Source organism: Gekko japonicus, unplaced genomic scaffold (genome assembly GCF_001447785.1).
Source record: "Gekko japonicus isolate JY-2015 unplaced genomic scaffold, Gekko_japonicus_V1.1 scaffold137, whole genome shotgun sequence".
Taxonomy (NCBI): domain Eukaryota; kingdom Metazoa; phylum Chordata; class Lepidosauria; order Squamata; family Gekkonidae; genus Gekko; species Gekko japonicus.
The window spans coordinates 1,384,596-1,407,986 of NW_015174276.1; the positions used below are offsets into that span (position 1 = coordinate 1,384,596).

At 43.5% G+C, this 23,391-nt stretch overlaps 2 protein-coding genes across 2 annotated transcripts in view; one reads left to right on the forward strand and one right to left on the reverse strand.

The window, feature by feature from the left end:
* The window catches only part of ANKLE2 (ankyrin repeat and LEM domain containing 2), a 28,800-nt gene extending 25,319 nt beyond the window's left edge, over positions 1–3,481 (forward strand). Inside the window, exons 11-13 of the mRNA XM_015423780.1 lie at positions 1,447–2,155; positions 2,638–2,769; positions 3,241–3,481. Of these exons, the coding sequence (XP_015279266.1) occupies positions 1,447–2,155; positions 2,638–2,769; positions 3,241–3,481 (1,082 nt within the window). The remainder of the gene's footprint in view (positions 1–1,446; positions 2,156–2,637; positions 2,770–3,240) is intronic.
* Positions 3,482–6,942: 3,461 nt separating this feature from the next.
* PGAM5 (PGAM family member 5, serine/threonine protein phosphatase, mitochondrial) lies at positions 6,943–23,391 on the reverse strand (the record flags this gene model as incomplete). The annotated part of the gene is made up of 6 exons (XM_015423781.1): positions 6,943–8,303; positions 10,006–10,139; positions 10,699–10,787; positions 13,604–13,729; positions 17,434–17,612; positions 23,240–23,391. Coding segments are annotated over 6 exons (831 nt in total), but the record flags the coding sequence as incomplete, so codon positions are not given.

Below are 23,391 nucleotides of genomic sequence, written 5' to 3' on the forward strand. Positions count from 1 at the left end.
CTTGGTGCCCCTCGTTTCCCAAGAAAATGCCTGGTGGATTAAGCAGTAGTACCAGACCTCATATGGTTTGGCACCAGTGCTTACCAAAACAAAAGCGTGAGTGAGAATTGTATGCGGCTTCCTAGGAAACAGGCATCCTTCCCTCAATAGGTTAAGTTACATGAAGAGTGTGTGCTTAGAAGTCTGTTTTTCCAACTTTGAAGAAGTTGTGCTAACTACAGAGTAAATCCAGTGCAGAACATGCTTGGCAGCTTGCCCAGCCTTGGGATGAGGTAGCTGTTCCATCTTTGCTAGCTTAAAAAGGGCGGTGCTCAGGGAAATTCCTGGCCAGAATAAATGCAGCCGAGCTAGTCTTCCCTTATATACTCTATTTCAGCCCCACCCCACCCATGTAGTCATCAGTAGCCCTATCTCTGCACGAGATGGCAAATACCCAGTATCAGAGAAAAAATACACTTAGGATGACAGAGGTGTGCTCTCTCATACCACCTAATCTGTGCTGTACAGGACTTGCCCCACACTGCTATATCCGGTAATGATAGCTATTCCTGGATAGCAGCAAGCCATTTTGCGCTGGTATGATGGCACTTTGTCCCTATTCAATCCGACACAACACTGGAGTGTGCGTGATTTACAAAGCCATAGCAATTACTGTGCCCCTTTGTGTTTGCTCTTGCACTGTAGATGTAGTTATTTTGCAGTCAGGACCAGTGTTCCCTCTAAGCTGAGTTAGTGTGAGCTAGCTCACAGTTTTTTAGCATCCGGCTCACACATTTTAGTCTGAGCTCAGGAAGGAGGGCTCCAGAGCAAACTAATCTATGTGATAGCCAAATCGCTCACTCACAATTTTAATGCCAGTAGCTCACAAAGTAGAATTTTTACTCACAAGACTCCACAGCTTAGAAGAGAGCATTGGTCAGGACCGAACATGAGTGGTACTTATCCCTCCCTAAGGTACCACTGAAAACATAGGCATGGGAAGGGATAGGATCTGGGAAACCCAGGTTCAAATGATCCCACTCTGCCACGGAAACTCACAGGGTGTCCTTGGGCCAGTCACACTCTCCCAGCCTAACCTACTTCCCAGGGTTGCTGTGGGGATAAAACGGAGGAGAGGAGAACAATGTAAGCAGTTTTGGGTCCCCATTTGGGACAAACGTGGAATATGAATAAAGTAAACCAAACCAAACCAATAGTATTATATATTCGGTCCAAGCACCACTAGTTGGCAGTCTCTTACATAGAACAGCTGGCAATGCCAGTGTGAGTGGGCTTATATCTTTAGCGTGGCATAATTTTTGTTTGGGGGATTCCTACTGGGGTTTTCCCCCCCAGTCAGGCTAGGGGCCCTATGGAATAACACGGAATACAAAGATTAAGCTAAGAATTGAGTAAAATCTGCATCAGATGGGCTAGTTTGTTACATTCTTTGGTCGTATTTTCTAGGCAAAGGTAAAAAAAGCTGCAATTCCATCTCCGTTGGGGCTTTTTTAGACGACGATGACATGAGCCTGGAAGAAGTTAAGAACAGGCAGAATGCAGCTCGGAACTACAGCCGGGTGAATGCGCCCAGTGAACCAACGATCAGTGACATTGGAAGTTCAGAGCGCGACATCCTGTCCATTGCACATACGGGGGGGATGATACCAATGGAAGACGTCTCCAACGGGCACTATGAGAATGGGGGTCCAGCTGGTAAAAACGGATGTTGTAGTCCTGTGACGGGTGATAGGACAGGAAGTGCTCACAGGAGGCATCCCAGTCAGGAAGAGTGCCTCCAGTCACCCGTCTCTAACTTAAGGGAAGAATTCGATAAACTGGCTTGTCAGGAGCACACAGTGGGAGGTGAAGAAGGTGGAAAGGCGAGCCAGGCCACTTCAGAAAGTGAGAACGAGAGATTTCAGAAGGAAAGCACAAGGCAGCTGAGGAAACCCAGGGACCACCTTACTAAGCTGGGTACAGCTGCTGGAAAGACAGAGGGTACAAAAATAAGGACAGAAGAGAAAACGCCACTTGCTGGAAGACCATCAGCAGACATCGATGTCTGGAGTAGAGAGACAAAGCAGGTTAGCAGTTCTGAACTGCAGCCCAAGATGTCTCCAGGATGTGTCTCAGAGACCTCACCCGAAAGAGTCAAGAGGTTATTTCTCTTAGGGTAAGGTTTAACAAACTAGCCCCTTCTTTTGTGTGCGGGGGGGGGGCATGCACATTTAAACATTTAATTTCACATTCTAGGGTGCTGAAATCACAGGTTTTTAACTTAAGTATTGGAGTTGACTGTGCATATGTGAAGTTTAGTTATCACATCACAGGTTTTTAACTTAAGTATTGGAGTGGACTGTGCATATGTGAAGTTTTATCATATGTTTGCAGTGGACATAATATACCCACTTGTTTCCTTGGCTAGCCAGGCTGTTTTTTCAACCCAGTTATCTGCCGTAACGTTAGAAGTTATTTGTCAGAAGTGCTTTTTATCCATTAATCTGTTCTTAACTGTTGGTCATCCAAAAGATCGAATCATGCCTTAATAAACTGGACTAATTAGGTAAGGTATAAACAGTATTTAAAAATACTGGAATAGTGGGCAGTCAGGTACTGCCAGAACGGTTTTCCTAACTAGGTTCTCTTTCTTTTTAGTGAGAAGCCATCCAAGTTGGACAATGATGTGTTAACAGCTCTAAATGGAGTAGAGATTGACTCACAAAGATATCCTGCTATCTATAAGTGGTCTACAGCTGTACAGTCCTGCTCACCTTCTGAACGGCAAAGGTACACTGAAGTTTATTAGTGCGAGTTGGTCAGCGGGGTGTTGCCATGTTGTGCTGTGTGGGTGTGGCTTGCCCTAAGGGTCAAAGAAAGTCTCCTTTTTCCCACACCTGCCAGTGAGGAAGAGAAGGCCATCTTAAATTCACATACAACATACAGTTATGTACAGTAATAAAACTCACATAGCATTTTTAAGGGGATTGTCTTAGATTCAGGGTCTTCTTTTTGGGTAAATACGGTAACCTGTGGCAGACACTTTCATAAACTAGAGCCCATTTCATTCATAAGGCATGGCAAGCCCTAACTGACAGAGCCAACACTCAAGAATTTTAAAAAAACCTACAACTTATTGAGCATTTTCACTGAAGCTATAGTGGCCTGTCATCCAGGATCACTGACTGCTTCTTACATTTCATTCATTGTTTCTTCATCTTTTTTGTGATGTCTTTAAAATTTTGTTTTTTTCCTCCCCAGTTGGGAAAATCCAACACTGAAAGGTTGTTTCAAGAGGCAAACAGTTCAAAGCCCATCCGGTGGCCCACTATATTGTAGCCCAGGAAAGAACTCTCTGGCATTCAGTAGTCCCGGCAAGTACAGTACAGCTGCTGCCAATTGTTCTCCAGAATTTGTGAGCCCTGGACGGTACAGCCCAGCATATGTGAACCATATTCTGTTATCCAAACTGCATCACTTTCCAGGAGCACCGACTCATTAGAATAGGACTCTTTTTCTTAAAAAAACAAAACTATTTTTTTTTCTAAACTGAAGGAAAAAAGGTGTTGAAACACTTGACGTGGTGTGTTTTTGTTCTTGGAGGAAGGGGCTGTTTGCAGCAGGTGTCTTCATTCCATTTTAGTAGATTAGTAACAGTTAATGTGTTAGTAAAGAGAGGAGGGTCTCCTTCTGAACAGTAGAACTAAAACATTCCTAAAAGTAATCCTGGCTAGAAAGGATGGCCTTTTTGTAGAACAAGAAGTGCTCCTCACCAAGTCTGCTTCTCTCTAGCTTCTCCACATTCATAACCTTTTCATAGTAGCAGATATAGACTACAGAGTACTCAAGATACCAAGTTGTGTCCTAAGATTAGTCTTCCAGTTGAGGTGAGAGAGAAGAATGGCTTTTTTTCCCAGTCTGCTTGAAAACTGAACTGTTCATCAGTGTATATAGGCAACAGGTTTATGGATGACTGTTTAATTAAAATTAGTGTTGGCTAAAAAAGCAGCAGGTGATCACTTAAGTGTCCTATGCTGAAACTAAGAAAGATCTAATGTTAAAAACTAATGGCAATGTTTAAGTATGTGTTTGAATAGGTTCTTCTGTCCCACCACCCATGCATTTGTCATGGGCAGACTTCACAGTTCCTACATATAGTCAACATTAGCAATAACATTACAAAAGTTTCCAAATGTTCTAGTGTGTTCTCGTTATCACACTATGGGAACAAGTTCCTTTGGAACTGGTTTGCTTGAAATGTCTAGAATAGGTAACAGAAAGGTCCCACTAAAATACTTCATCTGGGAGTTAAAGCGCTAACGATTTCAGGAGTGAACCTACATCTGTTTTTGTTGTTGTTTTGATGAGCCTTCCTTAGCAGCATAATTCTGCAACTGCCCATATATTTACCCATTGTCATGACTCATGTATATGTTACCTAGAATATATCTAGCAAGAGGTACTTTTTTCCAATGTAGTGCTTGAAGAGAAAGTGAGGGGGAGAAGGGGGAGACTGTTACCCAGCTTGCAATCATTACTGTGTCAGCGACTGGTTTGGTGTCTTTCTTATATCAGGTATAATGACCATTTTCGATACTGTTCCTACCTGTTGGCTGTTTTGGTACCGAACTCCAGAACCGCACTTAAGGCTCTTCCGATCTTCCGATTTTATTAGTGCCTTTTGTAACATATTTTTATGTTGTGTAATAATAAGTGCTGTTTCTTTATGCGAGCACTTCAGTTAATTTTAACTTTCCAACACCTTGCTGAAGTGTTTTTAAGCTTTTTTTTTATTGTTCAGAGGCTGGAAACAGCTTTTTGCTACATAGTATATTTATTTTAAATCATAGGTTATATAACTGGCCTACATGTAAACTAATTAATGTTTTTGCAGGTAAGGTGACCCTTTTATTATGTATCACTTCCTAGTTTTAAATAATGGGATATTCAAAACATGGTGCAAACTATTTTACTTTTATATGGTTCTGTTCCAGATTTGTCTCTGAATTACAAAATAGCAAAACAGATTGGAAGAGTGCTGTCGTCCACATAGAGAGAAGCTAGTTTTGACAGATCAATATATAACTTTTAGGGATTTCATCTCTGCAGTAGTGTAGAAAGGAAGTTTCCTAAAGATTCCAGGGGGAGGGCAACATTGCCAACATTAGAATTCAATTTCTAGAAATCAGTTAAGCAATCCAGACTTGACTTGTGAAAACCATTCCCCACTCCGTATCTCTGACAAAGCTGAAAACAAACCAGACAGGAATGCTCTTATCTAGCTATGTATGGCCAACCACCAAACACATAAAAATGTTCACTTAGAAACATCATCAGAACTTTAAACCAACAGTGTTTTGTTTCTTTGCCCTGGTGATATGTATGCATTTTTGTATTTAAGTGTGTACTTCTGGAGCACAAACTCTGTAACACTTGTGTGTTGGTAGGGAGGGGTCCAAAGGGTTGGTGTTAGAGTAATATTAATGTGACTAAAACTCACATTTGAGTCTTTTTTTGGTCAATGTGTTACCTGACTTTTTAACCACCTTATTAAATTTGCTTATTTAAAAACATACCATTAGCAGTGAGTTTGTGTATCAGTCTTAACCGAGGCCCTGTTCTTTTGTGCCTCTCTTTGGCTGTTTCCACATTGTTTCAGCTACTACTGCAATACTCTCTTGGGAGGAGAGGGGTAAGTAGGACATCTATATGATATTGTGGTCCAGTTGTGCTTCCACTGTCCTGTCTCATCCTTGGTACACTTTCCCAAACATGCTTTTATCTTATTTACAGGATCAGACAGTTCATCAGTTCTATCTTCCCCACAGTCCCACCAGAGTGGCTTCCTAAGAATCAGTAATAGCTAGATCACTAGAACATTATGATTAACAATGCCAGCTTTACTTTTTTAAAGTTTCTAGCTGTTCCCCCCCCCCAAAAAAATGTGCCATTCTTTTTGCATCTCTGCCATGGAAAGGACTAGCTGCTGTACAGCACAGGGGACACTGCTGCAGACAAATATGGTATCAGAACACATTCTTACCACTCTTGTTCACTTCAATAATAGATCCTCTCAAAGAACCACAGCAAAATTTTCCCCAGGGGAAAAAAAACACTTGTAACAACTCTTATTTTAAAAAAAAAACTGACAGAGGAGAACACATGAAGCTGCCTTCTACAGAAATCAGAACATTGGTTCATCAAGGTCAGGTCTTGTCTACTCAAACTGGCAGCAGCTCTCCACTGATCCTTTCAGACAGAGATACCCGTGATTGTACCTGGGACCTTCTGCATGCCCGGCAGATGCTCCACTTCCCCATGGTTGGTGCTGCCAGTAGCGTGCCAGGGAGCAGGCACAGACAGGTAACACAGAGGGGTCACTCATGTGATTGGTGAGCTGAACTTATTGGACACAGGAGCACATGATGGCAATTTCCCCCACACTCTGGGGAGGGCTGCGCACTTAGCATCAGACCTCTGGACCATCCCAAGTTGCTGACTCTATCCTGGCGTGAACCGAAGGAGTGGTAGTGGGTGCAAGCAATGTTAGGCAGCGTGGGTGGGGGCTGCTGGCCAACTACCACCAGGCTTTGCTTCACACCCAGGTCACGGATGGGGGCCAACTCTCTGCTGCCATCCAAAAGTAAGCTACAGTAACTGTTAGGCCTTCGGGTTTTCATACAGAACTCTGATCTTGTACATTCATTTATACCAAAACGTATCAAGACCAAATGCCAAACAATAGCTAAGACAGCTGACTGTGACTCAGGAAGTATCTCAGTTCTTACCTCTGCCATAAACTTACCAAGACGCTTTAGAAGACACCCAACTTCCTTCATCTGCTGTGTAGGAAGAATTCCAGTTTTATAGGACTGATTTATGGACAAGAAAGTCACGAAATGACAATCAGTGGAGACTGCTGCTTCAAATCTTAAGACATTCTTTTATTTTTTATTTTCAGGCATTTCACAAAGTTAAGAATAACTTAAAATTATTTTTGCATTGATCAAAGACAGACCGCCACCATTTTTTACAAGTACAGAAGAATCTCCCCACCACCAACCACCTCAGCCTGGTTCCACGCCACAGTCCTAAGTGCACACCAAGTTGCTAGGCAAGGAGTTTCCCCAAGAACTGCTTCACCTGCCTCAGGTCTGGTTCAGAAGTATGCTGGGTTGTGCTCTTTAGGACGAAGAGGCTCACTTAATTATTTTTTTAGTTTAGTACAATAGCACCAAGTGGCCTCAGGTGTGCTCTCTAACCTAAGTTATATGGTGACAAAACAATGCAGGTAGTCAGCCACGGTAGTTGTTAATGGCACAGGACTTTGGGCATGGCCTAATGTAAGCGATTAGCCTAGCTGTGAAGGAGTGCATGTTTCAGTTGTGGGGATGAGGGAGGAAAGAGCAGTGTTGTTCTGTCTTTGATCACCTTTACCCAGAACATTGCCAAAGAGTGAACCCATCTTCCCAGATACCATGCAGTTTACATGAGGAGAGATGAGACACCGCTGCCCAGAATTCTTAGTGCCTTTTCTTTCATAATATTCTTACCAGATGCAGCGGACAGGTTCAGGAAGAGTCAAAGAGAGCAACAGCCCACAAGTCCTAAAACTATTGAAAGTTCAGCTATGTTTGGAAATAACACCACTCCCCCTCCCATCGGTCCAGCCATAGTATTTACTTAAGACACCATGACAGTTTCTAATTTACTGATGGATACTCAAGTCTCCCAGCAGAGGGAGAAAGAATCCTCTGTGCACAGTAATAAGCTTTGGTTAGAAGCCAGAGGAGTTTTCCCATTGCAGCAGGGCAAGGATTACTCTCATGTCAGCTGCTAAGTAGGTAGATTCCTGTCTTTCCATCTCTTCATTCCATTAAGTGGTGGTGCAGTGGCTCCATTCACTTCAATGGAACAGGAGAGTCCAGCAAGCCACGCAGAAGATGCACAGGAGCGCTTGGTGGAATGTGCTGGCAGTGTCGTGTCTCCGCGTGTGCCCTTTTCTGTGTGGGAAGGCCTCCCCTGCTGACACAGAAGTGTGGCAGGGGGTAGCTTTTTGTTAAGCAGAGTTTGGAAACTCAATATCCTACCGAGCCACAGTTTTGTACCACAGCTGGACACGCGCACAGAGAGAGTCCCCGAGTGGCTCCAGAAAGACCATCGTGTTGCTTGCTCAGGTGCGTGTGATTTTCTCTGGGGGCATAAACCCCGTGTCCCCGAGCATTCGCAGTGCCACTCTGCCACTAGGACGGATCACCAAGTGAGTGATGCTGCCGTTGTTGAGAGACATCCGAAGCCAGCCCTCAGGAGGAAACTGTAATGCTCTGTGTACACACACATAAAAAGAGAGAGGAAAGCGGCTACTGTAGTGATCTGAACCAATCCAGAAGCATTCATCAGGAAGCCAATAGTTCTGTTTGCACACATCAGACCAGGACAGCTCCATGAGAACACTTTGACATCTGTTTTGTGCCAGCATTGAAAGTCGGTACACCCATTACCGCTTGCACATCATTAATCTGGTTAAATGCGCCACCTCGTGCAAGCACACACCACTGCTAATTTTAAATTTAACAGATGGGAATGATTACTGGAAAAGGATTTCAAGTGATTTCTGGGTTTCTCATGTACAAAATAGAAAATGCTAGTAAAACAAATGGATTTACACTTGCCTTACTGGACCTAAATGCTTAAAATTATTTCCAGCCTCTGTCTGTGTGGAACAAGAGCCATGTTCCAGTGGGAGGCTACAGAAGAGCCTGCTATCAACAGACAAAGGCCATGCTTCAAACTCTACCTAAAAAGGGACCACCTGTAGCAGGCATTAGGTACCCTCTTGCCTTTGATGCCAGGTCTCATTTCAACGTGTTGCTAGGCCACAACTGAAGTTCAACTACCTGCCCACCTCTCAACATCTGCTTGTTAATTACTTAAAAGGGGCAGATGGAACACAAGTCTTCTGGGTCACAGAGGGCTGAAGTGAACATGCAGCTGAGTTCAAGTTACTGCTACCAGATGGGCTCTTGCATCACATCAAATATGGCATCCTCAACAGACAATCTTAAATTCCTTTAACATCTGCATTGGCATGCTGGGTTCTGTGACAAAGTCTGTTCGCAGGAGTGCTGCTCTATACCCTTCCATCCTCCAGCGATTCAACACAAGGCCATTCAGAGAACAGTATAACTGCAACCATCCTTGCACTGATTGGCATCCTGAACCACCACAACCGTGCTCACGGCTGCCCTTCCAACACAGGCAACATAAACCGAGTACAGCATTGTCTGTTTGCAACTTCAGCACAGTTGTGCAGTTTTGCAGTGCTGCACAAGTGAACGGAGTGCAATGCCGGTGTGCTTTGCATAAAGTATGTCAAGAAGCCAGGATTTTGCAGTGCTGCACAAGTGAACGGAGTACAATGCCAGGAACAGCCGGTGTGCTTTGCATAAAATATGTCGAGAAGCCAGAAGGGAAAGCCCATTTAGGAGCTAGAAAGTTATTGAGCTGTATGACAATTAGTTCTTACCCTGTTGCAGCTCTGCCTTTTTTGTATTCTTTAATGTGAAATGTTCTAAAGAAATTTATTCTGACTCTACAAGGCCAGGGGGAACCCTCCTGGACAGATCATGCAGAAAGTTCAGGTTGCTAATAACAACCTACACTTTTGGTAGATGATGGGGAAGGTCTGCAAGCTAGAGCGAGAGAGGAAAGCTTTATGCTCTCATGCTTTCCCGCTTTTAACATCAAAATTAATTTAGTATGGAAGGACTGTTTATTTTAAAATCTCTACTCAGAAACAGGGATTAGAGCAAATGCTTAAAGTTAATCCCACAATCATATGTTGTGCAGGCAGCTGTTCATACAATACTGGGCACTCATCCTTGCCAAATACCTTAGACCTGCAAAATGCACCCGACTGCCCAGCGCTAATTGACTGCTGTGCAGCGCCCTAACCCAACTGAAGAGCCACCCTCTCAGCAGGTGGCCCTCCCCTCCCCCAGCAGATTATGTCAGTCCCATAATTACCTGCATACTATATAGCGGATGACATTGGCGTGACAGACGAAGATTTCATAGCTATCCTCTTCTTGCTTCACGTCAGCTCTGTGAATGTAGTTTCGAAACGCAGCTTCAATGCGAGCCCCGTCTTCATAATACTGCTGAGGGCAGATGAAAGGTTATTGAAATGGATATTTTCTTTTAAAGCGTGTTCTTTGCACCTTTGCCTTTCAAAGATAGATGCAGAAAAAGTATTCTGTCTTCCAGTCAAACCCTAAGGACGACTGGCCACACCAAAAATTCTTGGATCATGACAACATGCTCTACATGGAGTTGCCTCTGAAACCAGGGAGCTATTCACGGGGGCTACACAACTCTCAGAAGACTAGTTTTCAAGATATTGGGGGCCCTCAATGACCTTCAGGAAGCAATTCCCCATATACACAGCTCCTTTCCTTCATATTCTATTCACAAAGGTCACAATGCAGCAAAAGCAAGACCTTGACTGCAGTGGGCCCTGCGCTTTGAAATGAAAGGCTAGTTAGCTTCCAAAGCGGGCTAGATTAAGAGACAAATAGGATATGATTTAAGAAAAATCAGTGCTACGGGAACACATGTTCGGTGGATCAGCACAAGATTGAGGAAAGCTGTTTTAGCTATTTTGAAGTGCAGCACAAGATGACAAGACTGTTGCAGCAATCAGTCACCCAAAACCCTTACCACAGCTTCTGGCTTCCAGTGAGAGATGGGAGGGTTTGGCTCAATAGGAGATCCCTCACACAGCAGGTCGGTGCTCACCTTCTTCACCCCTGAGGAGCAAAACACACACGTGTTGCAAACCAAGCCTCTGCACCCAGGCATCCATTACAATTTTAACAAGAGATTTCTTCAGCCTCTCTTTAGGTGCCACCCCCAACACACAAAATCCCAAAAAGGCCACTGGACTGTCGATGGGATCCTCTCCTACCCTATCTGAGCTTAAAATGCCACTGTTCCCTCCTCCACCTTCCAATCCCTCCCCTTTATTTTATTTAATATATATACCCTGGCATTCTTGGCCATAAGTCCGCACAGCTGCTTCGGACTGCCCAATAAGCTTAAGTCCTTGGACCACACTCCACTCCCCAAGTGCTCTCAGCTGCTCCTGTAGTTTGAGCCTTCACACGTTCCCCTTATCTAGTTTCCAGTGGTCTCGTCACATGTGCATTTTTGACTGTCATTAATAGCTGCTCCTGAAGGCCCACAGACACTCCAGAGCAAACCTAAGATGGAGCTCCTAACCTTTCATGCCAAACCTGGAGGGCACATTGCTGTCAGCGCCCGAGATAATGTTATATGATGCTGGGAAAGATTGCAGGTCAAAGAAGAAGGGGACGGCAAAGAATGAGATGGTTAGACAGTGTTATTGATGCAACGAACATGAAGTTAAGCACACTCCGGGGATGGCGGAGGACAGGAGGGCCTTGCGTGATGTGGTCCATGGGGTCGTGAAGAGTCGAACTCGACTATGCGACTAACAACTGAAGGCTCAAAGCTCAGTGGCATACTGAAACCTGTTCAGCATGATTTAAGACAGCTGGTCCTTGCCCGCCTCCACACTACTGTGTGTGCTGTATCTCAGTTAATCTTTGTTCCTGAAAGCCATCCCAAAGCCACACATATTTGTTCTAAAAGACTCATGCCAGCCTTATGTCATGAAACCTTGAGAACCCATCATCAGGGCATCTCTTGAATGGGGAGCTCCATCCTCTGCCTCTCTTACTCCTTAAAGAAAGCTGGGCATTTTTAGAAGAGATTTGCCATAAGAGATCACTAACCCACTATCAACCTCCACCAATCAGTCTCTCGCTGTCAGCTAGCTGCCATGTTTTGCTTGTTCCCTTCTCTGATCCTGGCTTGCTCGCTGCTCTGCCACTTGCCGTAAACAGCAATAGGGAGACCGTGACAACCAGTGCTGCCAGACTCCATTATCTGTCTGGCCTTCTGAAGGGGGGAGGGCTTGTGTTCCACCGCTGTTGTGAATCTTTCGGCTCTCATGAGGCACTGAGACTCTCCCGCTTATTATGTAACCTCCAGCCGGGAGATTCCCCCCACCCCGCGCTTGAATTTCATTTGCTTAGCCATTTGCCTCATCCTGCTATATGTAGGGATGTTTCCGCCCCTTGGTTATTCCTAACAATAATCCTGTGGATATGGTACCAGTTTTGTACTCTAATAAAGCATAACGCTTCCTTGGAAACGTGTGTGGAGATTTACTTGCTGTTGAACCTGACACTCGCCACCAACGTCAGAGGTGGCTGGCGCTTCAGCACTGGGGCCGATGTGCCTTTTACCAGAGGAAATTTCCACCAAGAACTGATGGTAGGACGGGAGGGTGGTACCGACATTCATAATTGGTGGTACTGTAAGTTCATAATTAGAGCTAAGATAAAAGTCATAACTGGCTATCTATTCCTTTTAAACCTGAAATAATGCTACTTAATTTCTGGCCTGATAAAATGATACCTGCAATCAAGGGGGACTAAATAGCAATGTTATGTACAGCAGGTCAAACGGCAATTGCTCCTTCTTAGAAAAACCCAAAGGTACCAACAATTTCTGCTTTATGTAATGGATAAAAATTTAGATAAATTGTATACTAACAGTATCTCTCCAGAAAACTCTCATTTCGTGGAACTGTTATTTCCTGTATAATTGATTATATTGCTAAAAATGAAGATCTCATCCAATGCTCATACCCAAGAGGTGCTTTTTCCTGTTCTAATTGTTCAGGTTTATTTTCGGAAGTGCTCACACAGTCAAGTGTTTTGAGATTGTTTTACTCTGTATTACTGTGTCCCTATCTTTGGTATTTCATTATTGAATTGTAACCATATTGTCGATATTCAAATAAAATTATTATGAAATGAGGGAGGGCCTGATTTTCAAACAAACTTCAATATAACAAGCTGCCGTCACTGATTGTCCTGTTGTCTACTTCAATGTTAAAGTTACAGGAGCCACCAGAGTTGCAAAGCTGGTATCTTTGACCATATTTGTCAGGACTGCGTGAAAAAAAGTCAAGTTACTGCTCTTTGGTTCAAGCACAGGGCAGATCATACAAACAGTAGTTAAGTGTTCCAGACAGAGGACAAACCAAACAAACAGTCCTTAACTGCCCCAGACTGAGTATGTCATCAATTAGGACAAAACCATAAAAAAGCATACCTGGGGGGAGGAGGAGTCCAAAAAGTGAAATAAAAACAATGTTCAGAGAATAAGAATGCAGGCAGGAGCCTGCAGCCTTCTCCTTCATTTTCAGCTCATCTTTTTGTCCTCTGAAAAAGTTTATCACGCTACCAGGGTTTGTAACAAATGGGTTGGGACTTCTACATGCAAAAGAGCTTTTATGCCTCGCCATGTGCATAAGAAAAAAACTCAGTTCAAAGATGTTCTTTCCCTTCCCCAAGAAGCAGCAAACTGTGGAACTGCACACATGCTTTGTCCAGCAGTACTGGCTGCTACGTCCCTTCTGTTTGCAGCTCTTGGGCATCCAGCCCATGGGGTCTAAAATACAACTGGCTGAAAGCCACACAAGCAATTTAGCAGAAATTCTACCCCAAGACTGCCGACAGGAGCCACTCACCAGGAAGATGCTTGCTGATGATGTTGGTTGTTTCAGATGCTCTGGTCATAGAGGAGTGTACGATTTTATCAAATTTCAGTCCCAAACTTGCTAGCCTTTTTCCTGTCAACTCAGCTTGCTCGCAGCCTAAGGAGTAGGATCACATATCAGTTGCTAATACTTTCAGCAATGCATTTCTTTGGCACTTTCATAGGAACACAGCAAATGCTGGCACAACATGTACCTCTCCCCTTCGTCTATACACAAAAACATGCAAGATTTTCAGAATGAGAATTACCACTACCACTGTTCCTGCTTGCTTTCTTCACCCAACTGGATAAGAGAAACTATTGCACGAAATCTTGCTTATACCTGGGAATAGATGCAAGTATGTTGTTTTCTGGCTACTTCTCTTACAGCCCTTGTTAATTAATAAAGGGATTGCAACACCTGCAAGATACGGAGCTTAGCTCAAAACTTGTTTTCCTGAAGATATAGGGAAGGTTCCTTGCTCTTATGCCAAGAGTTCTGACTCTTAAAGACCATCATCCATTTAAACCAGGCTTGTCACCGGCCCCAGAGGTAGGGCTGTAAAATTTCCAGAAATCCTTGTTTTCCAGGAAAAAGAATGGAATCGGGAGGGGCGGGAAATTGAAGTCTAAACCCATTTTGCTACTTATACAACATGAAATGCATAATTTATCTTAGCTAAAATATCAAGTTGTTACAAGCAAAACTACAAATAACTCAATACTGAAGCGAGAGAGAGAGCTGCAAACTGCTGCACCTAGGCTATCTTAGCACATTTCACTCACTCCGAAAGGGGAAAAAAAATAGGGGGGAAAAATAGGAATGTTACTCAGCACTTCACAAAATTTGGGAAAACTGAATGCTGTCCATTTTGAGTGAAACCTTGCCTTAAAAAGCATTTTACTCAGTCGGAAAAAAAACCTTCTGTATGCTTTTTTTAATGGTTCCCAAAATTAGAGAGAAAGGTCCTTGAAGAAAACTGCTTTTGTCCAGTTTTTCCCCTGAGCCTTTATCAGAAAGTGGAAGCTAAGCAGGGCTAGTACTTGGGTTGAAGACCACCAAGGAAGATTCTGCAGCGGAAGACAATGGTAAAACCACCTCTGCTTCTCACTTGCCTTGAAAGTCCCTTGCTGCAACTTGAAAGCACTTCACACATGCACTAAACTCTTTTTATGCTACTGAATACTGTTTTTATGCCCGCAGTGGATTTAGTGTTTAGATTAGTTTGGTGTAGTGGTTGTGTGTGGACTCTAATCTGGGAGAACCGGGTTTGATTCCCCACTCCTCCACTTGCACCTGCTGATGTGACCTTGGGTCAGTCACAAGCTCTGGCACAGCTGTCCTTGAAAAAGAGCAGTTTGTGTCAGAGTTCTCTCAGCCCCACCCACCTCACAGGGTGCCTGTTGTGGGGAGGGGAAGGGAAAGGAGTTTGTAAGCCGCTCTGAGACTCCAAGTGAAGGGCGGGGTATAAATCCAATCTCTTCTCTTCTTCTATTACTTTATTTTTACTTCATGAGTCACTTAACACAGGTCTCTAGAGAGGTTGCCTAGAATTTTCTATATAAAATAAACACAAAGTGTCCGGACATACGGAGTACAAATGACTGCTCCCAGAGCAGTAGTTTAAATGGCTTGTCTATGATCACGTTTTAAATACCTATGTAACAAGACTGTTACAGCACATGAACAGCCTTTTTCCCCCAACACAGATTCAAAGAATCTCCATCGGTTGTAACAGATCCTACCAGTTTGGTCTGACAGCAAGTGCAAGATCTCTCGAGTACAAAGCATGTAAAATTCTGTAAAGTGCCAGGTATACATACCCAACTGAGTCAGAGTTCTGTCTTTATCCGCTTGCCCATCCAAGTTGTACTGAGAGTGGCGTATGAGGAATATGTGCCTGGTAGCTTTTGCTTTGTAACGGTCTAGGCGAGATGAGAGCTCCCGTTCCCCAGTCTCTTCATTCTTCTTCTTCAGATTAATAAGAGCGGCTGGTTCTCTCCTGAAAGCAATTTCAAAAAGTTATCGCTTTGTGCCAACAAATGCTAGGGTGACTAAACGTACTCAACCTCATTCTTTTTGGTAATACAGGTTCCTGCGACCAAGTACATGAGCTTCAGTGTGGACAACACCAATATTCCATATCAGGCAATTCCTCCTTTAAAAACTCAAGCGTTGCTGGCAACCAAGATTCATAGTACAGTACTCTCCATTACTTATGCATGGCTGTGAAAGCGGGACACTGACGAATCAACTTTCTTCCTGACAGCTTTCATCTGAAATGTGTTGCTGAAGGTGAGTTCTACAGATACGTGGACTGCCAAAAAGACAAATAAGTGGGTTCTAGATCTAATCAAGCCGAACTCTCTCTAGAAGCTAAAATAACCAAACTGAGGCTACTAATAATGCTAGGAAAAGTTGAAGGCAGCAAGAAAAGAGGAAGACCCAACATGAGATGATGGACTGAACCAATCTAGGAAGCCACAGGGGCCCTCAGTTTGCAAGGTTGTTCACAACAGGACATTTGGGGGCTCATTAATTCATAGGGTCGCCATAAGTCTAAAGTTACTTGACAGGACTGAACAATGGAGATGGACTGATGACAGAGCATCCACTTGGCATGCTGACGTTCCCAGGCCCAATCTCCAGTATCTCCATCTTTAAAAAAAGAAAAGAAAAAAGAGGTACCAAATTATGTATAAGACCACCACCTGAAGAGCTGCTGTCGGTCAGAATAAACAATACTGACCTTGATAGACTGGTGGTCTGACATCCGTATGCATTTAAAAGAGGGACAGGCTTGCCAGGCCCCAGAGGTAGGGCTGTAAAATTTCCAGAAATCCTTGTTTTCCAGGAAAAAGAATGGAATCGGGAGGGGCGGGAAATTGAAGTCTAAACCCATTTTGCTACTTATACAACATGAAATGCATAATTTATCTTAGCTAAAATATCAAGTTGTTACAAGCAAAACTACAAATAACTCAATACTGAAGCGAGAGAGAGCTGCAAACTGCTGCACCTAGGCTATCTTAGCACATTTCACTCACTCCGAAAGGGGGGAAAAATAGGAATGTTACTCAGCACTTCACAAAATTTGGGAAAACTGAATGCTGTCCATTTTGAGTGAAACCTTGCCTTAAAAAGCATTTTACTCAGTCGGAAAAAAAACCTTCTGTATGCTTTTTTTAATGGTTCCCAAAATTAGAGAGAAAGGTCCTTGAAGAAAACTGCTTTTGTCCAGTTTTTCCCCTGAGCCTTTATCAGAAAGTGGAAGCTAAGCAGGGCTAGTACTTGGGTTGAAGACCACCAAGGAAGATTCTGCAGCGGAAGACAATGGTAAAACCACCTCTGCTTCTCACTTGCCTTGAAAGTCCCTTGCTGCAACTTGAAAGCACTTCACACATGCACTAAACTCTTTTTATGCTACTGAATACTGTTTTTATGCCCACGGTGGATTTAGTGTTTAGATTACTTTATTTTTACTTCATGAGTCTACTTTATTTTACTTCATGAGTCACTTAAAACAGGTCTCTAGAGAGGTTGCCTAGAATTTTCTATATAAAATAAACACAAAGTGTCCTGGCATACAGAGTACAAGTGATTGCTCCCAGAGTAGTAGTTTAAATGGCTTGCCTACGATCGCGTTTTAAATTACCTATGTAACAAGACTGTTACAGCACATGAACAGCCTTTTTTTCCTAACACAGATTCAAAGAATCTCCATCGGTTGTAACAGATCCTACCAGTTTGGTCTGACAGCAAGTGCAAGATCTCTCGAGTACAAAGCATATAAAATTCTGTAAAGTGCCAGGTATACATACCCAACTGAGTCAGAGTTCTGTCTTTATCCGCTTGCCCATCCAAGTTGTACTGAGAGTGGCGTATGAGGAATATGTGCCTGGTAGCTTTTGCTTTGTAACGGTCTAGGCGAGATGAGAGCTCCCGTTCCCCAGTCTCTTCATTCTTCTTCTTCAGATTAATAAGAGCGGCTGGTTCTCTCCTGAAAGCAATTTCAAAAAGTTATCGCTTTGTGCCAACAAATGCTAGGGTGACTAAACGTGCTCAACCTCATTCTTTTTGGTAGTACAGGTTCCTGCGACCAAGTACATGAGCTTCAGTGTGGACAACACCAATATTCCATATCAGGCAATTCCTCCTTTAAAAACTCAAGCGTTGCTGGCAACCAAGATTCATAGTACAGTACTCTCCATTACTTATGCATGGCTGTGAAAGCGGGACACTGACGAATCAACTTTCTTCCTGACAGCTTTCATCTGAAATGTGTTGCTGAAGGTGAGTTCTACAGATACGTGGACTGCCAAAAAGACAAATAAGTGGGTTCTAGATCTAATCAAGCCGAACTCTCTCTAGAAGCTAAAATAACCAAACTGAGGCTACTAATAATGCTAGGAAAAGTTGAAGGCAGCAAGAAAAGAGGAAGACCCAACATGAGATGATGGACTGAACCAATCTAGGAAGCCACAGGGGCCCTCAGTTTGCAAGGCTGTTCACAACAGGACATTTTGGGGCTCATTAATTCATAGGGTTGCCATAAGTCTGAAGTTACTTGACAGGACTGAACAATGGAGATGGACTGATGACAGAGCATCCACTTGGCATGCTGAAGTTCCCAGGCCCAATCTCCAGTATCTCCATCTTAAAAAAGAAAAAAGAGGTACCAAATTATGTATAAGACCACCACCTGAAGAGCTGCTGTCGGTCAGAATAAACAATACTGACCTTGATAGACTGGTGGTCTGACATCCGTATGCATTTAAAAGAGGGACAGGCTTGCCTGGCAGTAGTTTATAAACCCAAAGAGAAAAGACCACACACCAAATTAAACATCAGTACCACAGTGTAATTAGTGATGTTTTAGAGGTAGGATTCTCTGCCCTATCACAGATCTCCAAAGAGCTGTTTTACTTAGGAATGGCCAAGAGCTTGGACACAACTAACCCAAGGAATTTTTGACCTTTGTATGTTGACCACCAGCACCACCACCATGCAATATCACAACAGAATTATACAAGCCTTACCAACTGCAAAACCGTTCTGCCATTTAGCAGGAGTTGGGGGGAGAAAGCTCCATGCAAAGAACACAGTATGGAATGAACGTTATGGGTAGAGGCTTCTGGAACTTTTAAACTTCCCAATATCTGGAACTATTAGGTGATGCATGTTCGCGGGACAATTAATGGAACAATTTGGTTGTATTATCTTGTGCCTTATCTGCAGTAAGAAAAAAACCCAGACTGACAGTGGTAGAAACTAAAATCTAAAGACCTTTAATCCCTCACTTTGCTTAAACACTTTTTATTTGCCTTTGCTGTCTTGGCTTTTAGCAGTACAGTGAACAGAGTTCTTGGCACTAAATTTCTTGGGTCTTAACATTTTATTAAGCCCAGAAATAGATCTTATAGGAGAGCCACCTCTCTCTAGCTTCCAGAACAGAATTAGTTGGCGGCCAACAAAGCCTGTAACAAGCGATTCCCAGCACAGTACATGCCCAGTCTATATTGGCGGTTTGTAGTTCTATAGTACAGCCACCTATTTATCTTCTACTTAGTAGTCTATGTTGAAAAGCCAAAATATATCCATCAAGATTATAAAATATACCAGTCAGAGCAGCTGTTTAGTCCTTCACTTCTGCTTATGCACTTTGCATACATTCACATCTCCTCCATGTCGACCTTCTCAATGACTAAAGGTTAAAATAAATTAAGTGGTGCAATCTTAAGAAATGTGGAAACATAATATGATGGTTAGGATCTACCTTCCTTAATCTCCAAGATGACACCACTACAAAATACATACAGTATTTGCAAGCTGCCCCAACTGAATGTTTGCAACCCAAACCACAGATACACACTATGCATAAACTGCTTGCGGCATTCCCAAGGGGAGATATTTCAATAGATAATAAATTAAACTCGCTTATCCACCAACCACCAACATGGAACTCAAAGTAGCACACAAAGATCTCCCATCGAGGTTCCAGATACCTCATGCACCTTTCAACCATAACCTGATACTATGCACCACCCAGCAAACTAGATACTAGCATGGTGCAGTGGTTAGAGTGTTGCAGTAATGACTGGAAAGGCTTTGTTTCAAATCGCCACTCTACCACAAAGTTTACAGGGACACTTGGGGCAGTCAATCTCTCAGGGCTGTTGTGAAGATAGAAAAAAACAAGAATCTAAGCTCTTTGCAGGAAGAGCTGGGATAAAAAAACGTAAATGCATATGTTTTTAGGCACCGTGAACCTGGGAGATAAACTGCAACACAAGTCTGACAACTCATATCAAAGGCCATATTCACATGCACCCTGTTTTAATTATTCAAAGTGCAAAAACAACTACTCAGTGCTACAGTGAGAAAAGCCAATGCAGATTAGAATCCACATTCCAGCCATATGAGCAGTTTGAAAGGATTAACCTGATTGTTAATAAAACAAGGTGACCAGAATGCCATTTAATAGAGGCAGCAGCCGCTTGCATTAGATAATCTTGAACGTACCCTTTAAAAAGTGTCTGAAACATAGAAAATGAACATGTACCAAAGTTTTTCACTCATCTTTATATACTCCACAGTCACTCTGCAATCATTACAGTAGTGTGGCATCTTAAAGGGCTTATCTCAAAAGTCCTGTTGATCCACATGCAAACATATGCATATGATTTCTTGACTGAAATTTCTTTAGCTGGCTGGGTGACAGCCATAACCCAAATCCAGAACAAGTCAACAACATCTCTCCAGAGTGAATAAAAATCAAATCCTTTTAAGAACAAAAGGATTTTTTAAAAAGGTTGTACTTAAAAAAAAAATCTGGCTAATGTCAGATATGTGAATCCTACACCCAAAGTGCAACCCTAAGCAGTTTCACACCCTTTCAAGTCGATACAAGTCAACGGGTTCAGAAGGGTGCAGCTCTGCTTAGAATCAGCATTTGTCTCTTGAAATTCAATACGTTGACCACAATCAAACACAATTAAATATCACTCTACTATGTGACACATGAAATTCAGTGTTGGTAAGTGTAAGGTGATGCACACTGGGACAAAAAAATTCCAACTGGATAGGCTTCTGGGACTGAGAAGGGAAAAAGATCTTTGGCTGATCGTGCCAATGTCAATCCAGTGTGCTGCAGCGGTGAAAAAGGAAAGCTATGTTAGGGATTACTAAGAAAGGGATTGAGAATAAAACAGCAGATATTGTAATGCCCTTGTATAGATTTATGGTGCAGCCTCATTTGGAATACTGTGTACGGTTCTGGTCACGGTATCTCAAAAAGAACACTGCAGAGCTGGAAAAGGTACAGAGGAGGACAACCAAGATGATTGGGGGGTTGGAGCACCTTCCCAATTAGGCAAAGATGAAGAGTCTGAGAATTTTCAGTTTAGACAAGAGACGGGGGGGGGGGGGGTGAAAGAGCTTTTTAAAATAAAGTTGACAAAGATAAATTTTCCTCCCTCTCTTCAAATACTTCAACTCAAGGACATCCAATGAAGCTGATGGGCAGTAGGTTCAGGATGGACAAAAGGAAAGACTACTTTACATAGTAATTAAAATTGGGAATTCACTGCCAGAGGATGTAGTGATGGCCACAGGAATAAACAGCTTTCAAAGAGGATCAGATAGATTCATGGAGAATAAGTCTATCAATGGCTACCAGCCATGGTGACTGAGGGGAACTTCCAAAATCAGAGACACTGAGCCTCTGAATCCCAGAGCCAGGAGGCAACATCAGGGGAAGGCCTCGGCCTCTATGCCCTGTTGTTAGCCATCCAGAGGAACTGGTTGGTCACTGCGTGAGACAGGATGCTGGACTAGATGGACCACTGGTCTGATCCAGCAGGGCTCTTCTGATATTCTTAACTCTACGATAAACATCCCTGAAGTGATGCACAGTAACTACGGCCCACATAGACTTGATATTTAGTACCAAGCAAAGGCAGGTCATCACAGACACCGGGATGCAGCCTCTTACCTACAAGAGATGACATCCTGTATATCAGAAGGAGGATCACTCACTGCATGCTCCTAGGTCCCCTTGCACACTGTTTTCATTCTGATTAATTAGAATCATAGAGGTGGAAGGTGCCTTCAGGGTCATCTAGTCCAACCCCCTGCACAATTCACAAAATACCTCCCCCCACACATCCCCAGTGACTGATCCCTGTTCCATGTCCAGAAGATGACAAAAAAACCTCCAGGATCCCTGGAGAAAAATTGCTTCCTGACCCCAAAGTGGCGATCGGCATTACCCGAGCTCTGCAATTTGCTCTGTTCTCAACCTTTGAGCAATTATTCTCTCTAAACAGAACAAAAATGTTTCCTTTTTGTCTTTTGAAAAAACAAGCTGGTCTGACCAATTGCATGCCCTTTTTACTATGGTCTTCTGGCTTCTTAGTTATGTCTAACTGATAGGCAGGCATACATATGCTACAAGACAAGTTACCAGGACTGTTTAATGTACAGTGTTACTGACAGGCTTTAATAAAAATCTTGCGTTAAAGATGACACAGGCTGCAGAAACACATGAGCTGCAACAAGCAAACATTTTACACTGCTAGCTGCTTCACATTTCTGAAGCAAGACTGACAAAAGGCAGTAAAATAACCCAATACAGAAAGAAGTGAAACCGAAACCAAGTAATGTTGGAAAGAAAGGAAAACACCTCCATCTTGTAACCTACAAAGTAATTATTAAAAAGCACTTCAGAACTCATTAAAAACACATTCCCCCTCACCATTCCAGAAATCCTGCTAGATTAGACTAAGGGGTCCATCTAATCCAGCATCCTACTTCACACAATGTCCATCTAGTTGTCCTAGCTATCCTGCAAGGCCAACAGACAGGGCACAAAGATGAAGACTTTCTGCTAATGATGCTTCCCAGCACTGGTATTCACAGCCTCTGGCTATGGAGTTCCCTTGATTCATCATGGCTACTCACTGACAGACATCCACAACTGGTTCATCATCTGTACATTATTAAGTTCAGGGGAGGTGAAATACTCTTGTAAGGCGCCTTTTCACCTAGCCACCGATCACTCCAAATCCAAAGTACCAGTGTATTTAAAGCCGCACCGGTACCCAAGCGACTAATAGTCAGGTAAACCAGGTTACAAACACATTTCAGTTTTCCTGCCCTTTAGAAGGGACATGGGGTGCTCGGGCCTTGGCAAGGCAATTTTGGAAGGGTTTACCACACTTTTATGGTTGGCAGATCCATCCACGGCTGGAAGTAGTCACACCAACACAACAGAAATCTAATCAGAAATGGTTCACTGCACGTGGCTGGTTTGTCCCCTACCGCATCTCAAGCTGCTTCCGCGTTGCCCTCAAACATGTGTACACACATCTGTAAATCGACCAGCCATTTTAATGCACGTGTTCTGGATCTTCACATACCACTGCCCAAAACATGGGCAAGGAACACCAACACTACTACCAACACTACCCCTCCTTCCGAAACCTTACCACATTCGTGCACTTAAAGCCCCCCCTGCCTCTCCACGCGCGCTCAGGGACAGGGATCAAACACGCGGTTCTCAGCGGCACACGTGTGAACCCGCTCCTCCAGACAAAGCCCCCTTTCCTCCCGCCTTCCATCCCTTACCTGTCCCAGTTGCTGTCCCAGTAGCCGCAGCCGTTGGTGCTCCTCTCGAGCCAGCCCGCAGCGGCGGGGCAAGAAGCCGCCGGCGAAGGCAGGAGCAGCAAGCCCGGCGGAGAAGCCGCGGCGGGGGGAGGCGCCGAGACGGGGTCGGCCGC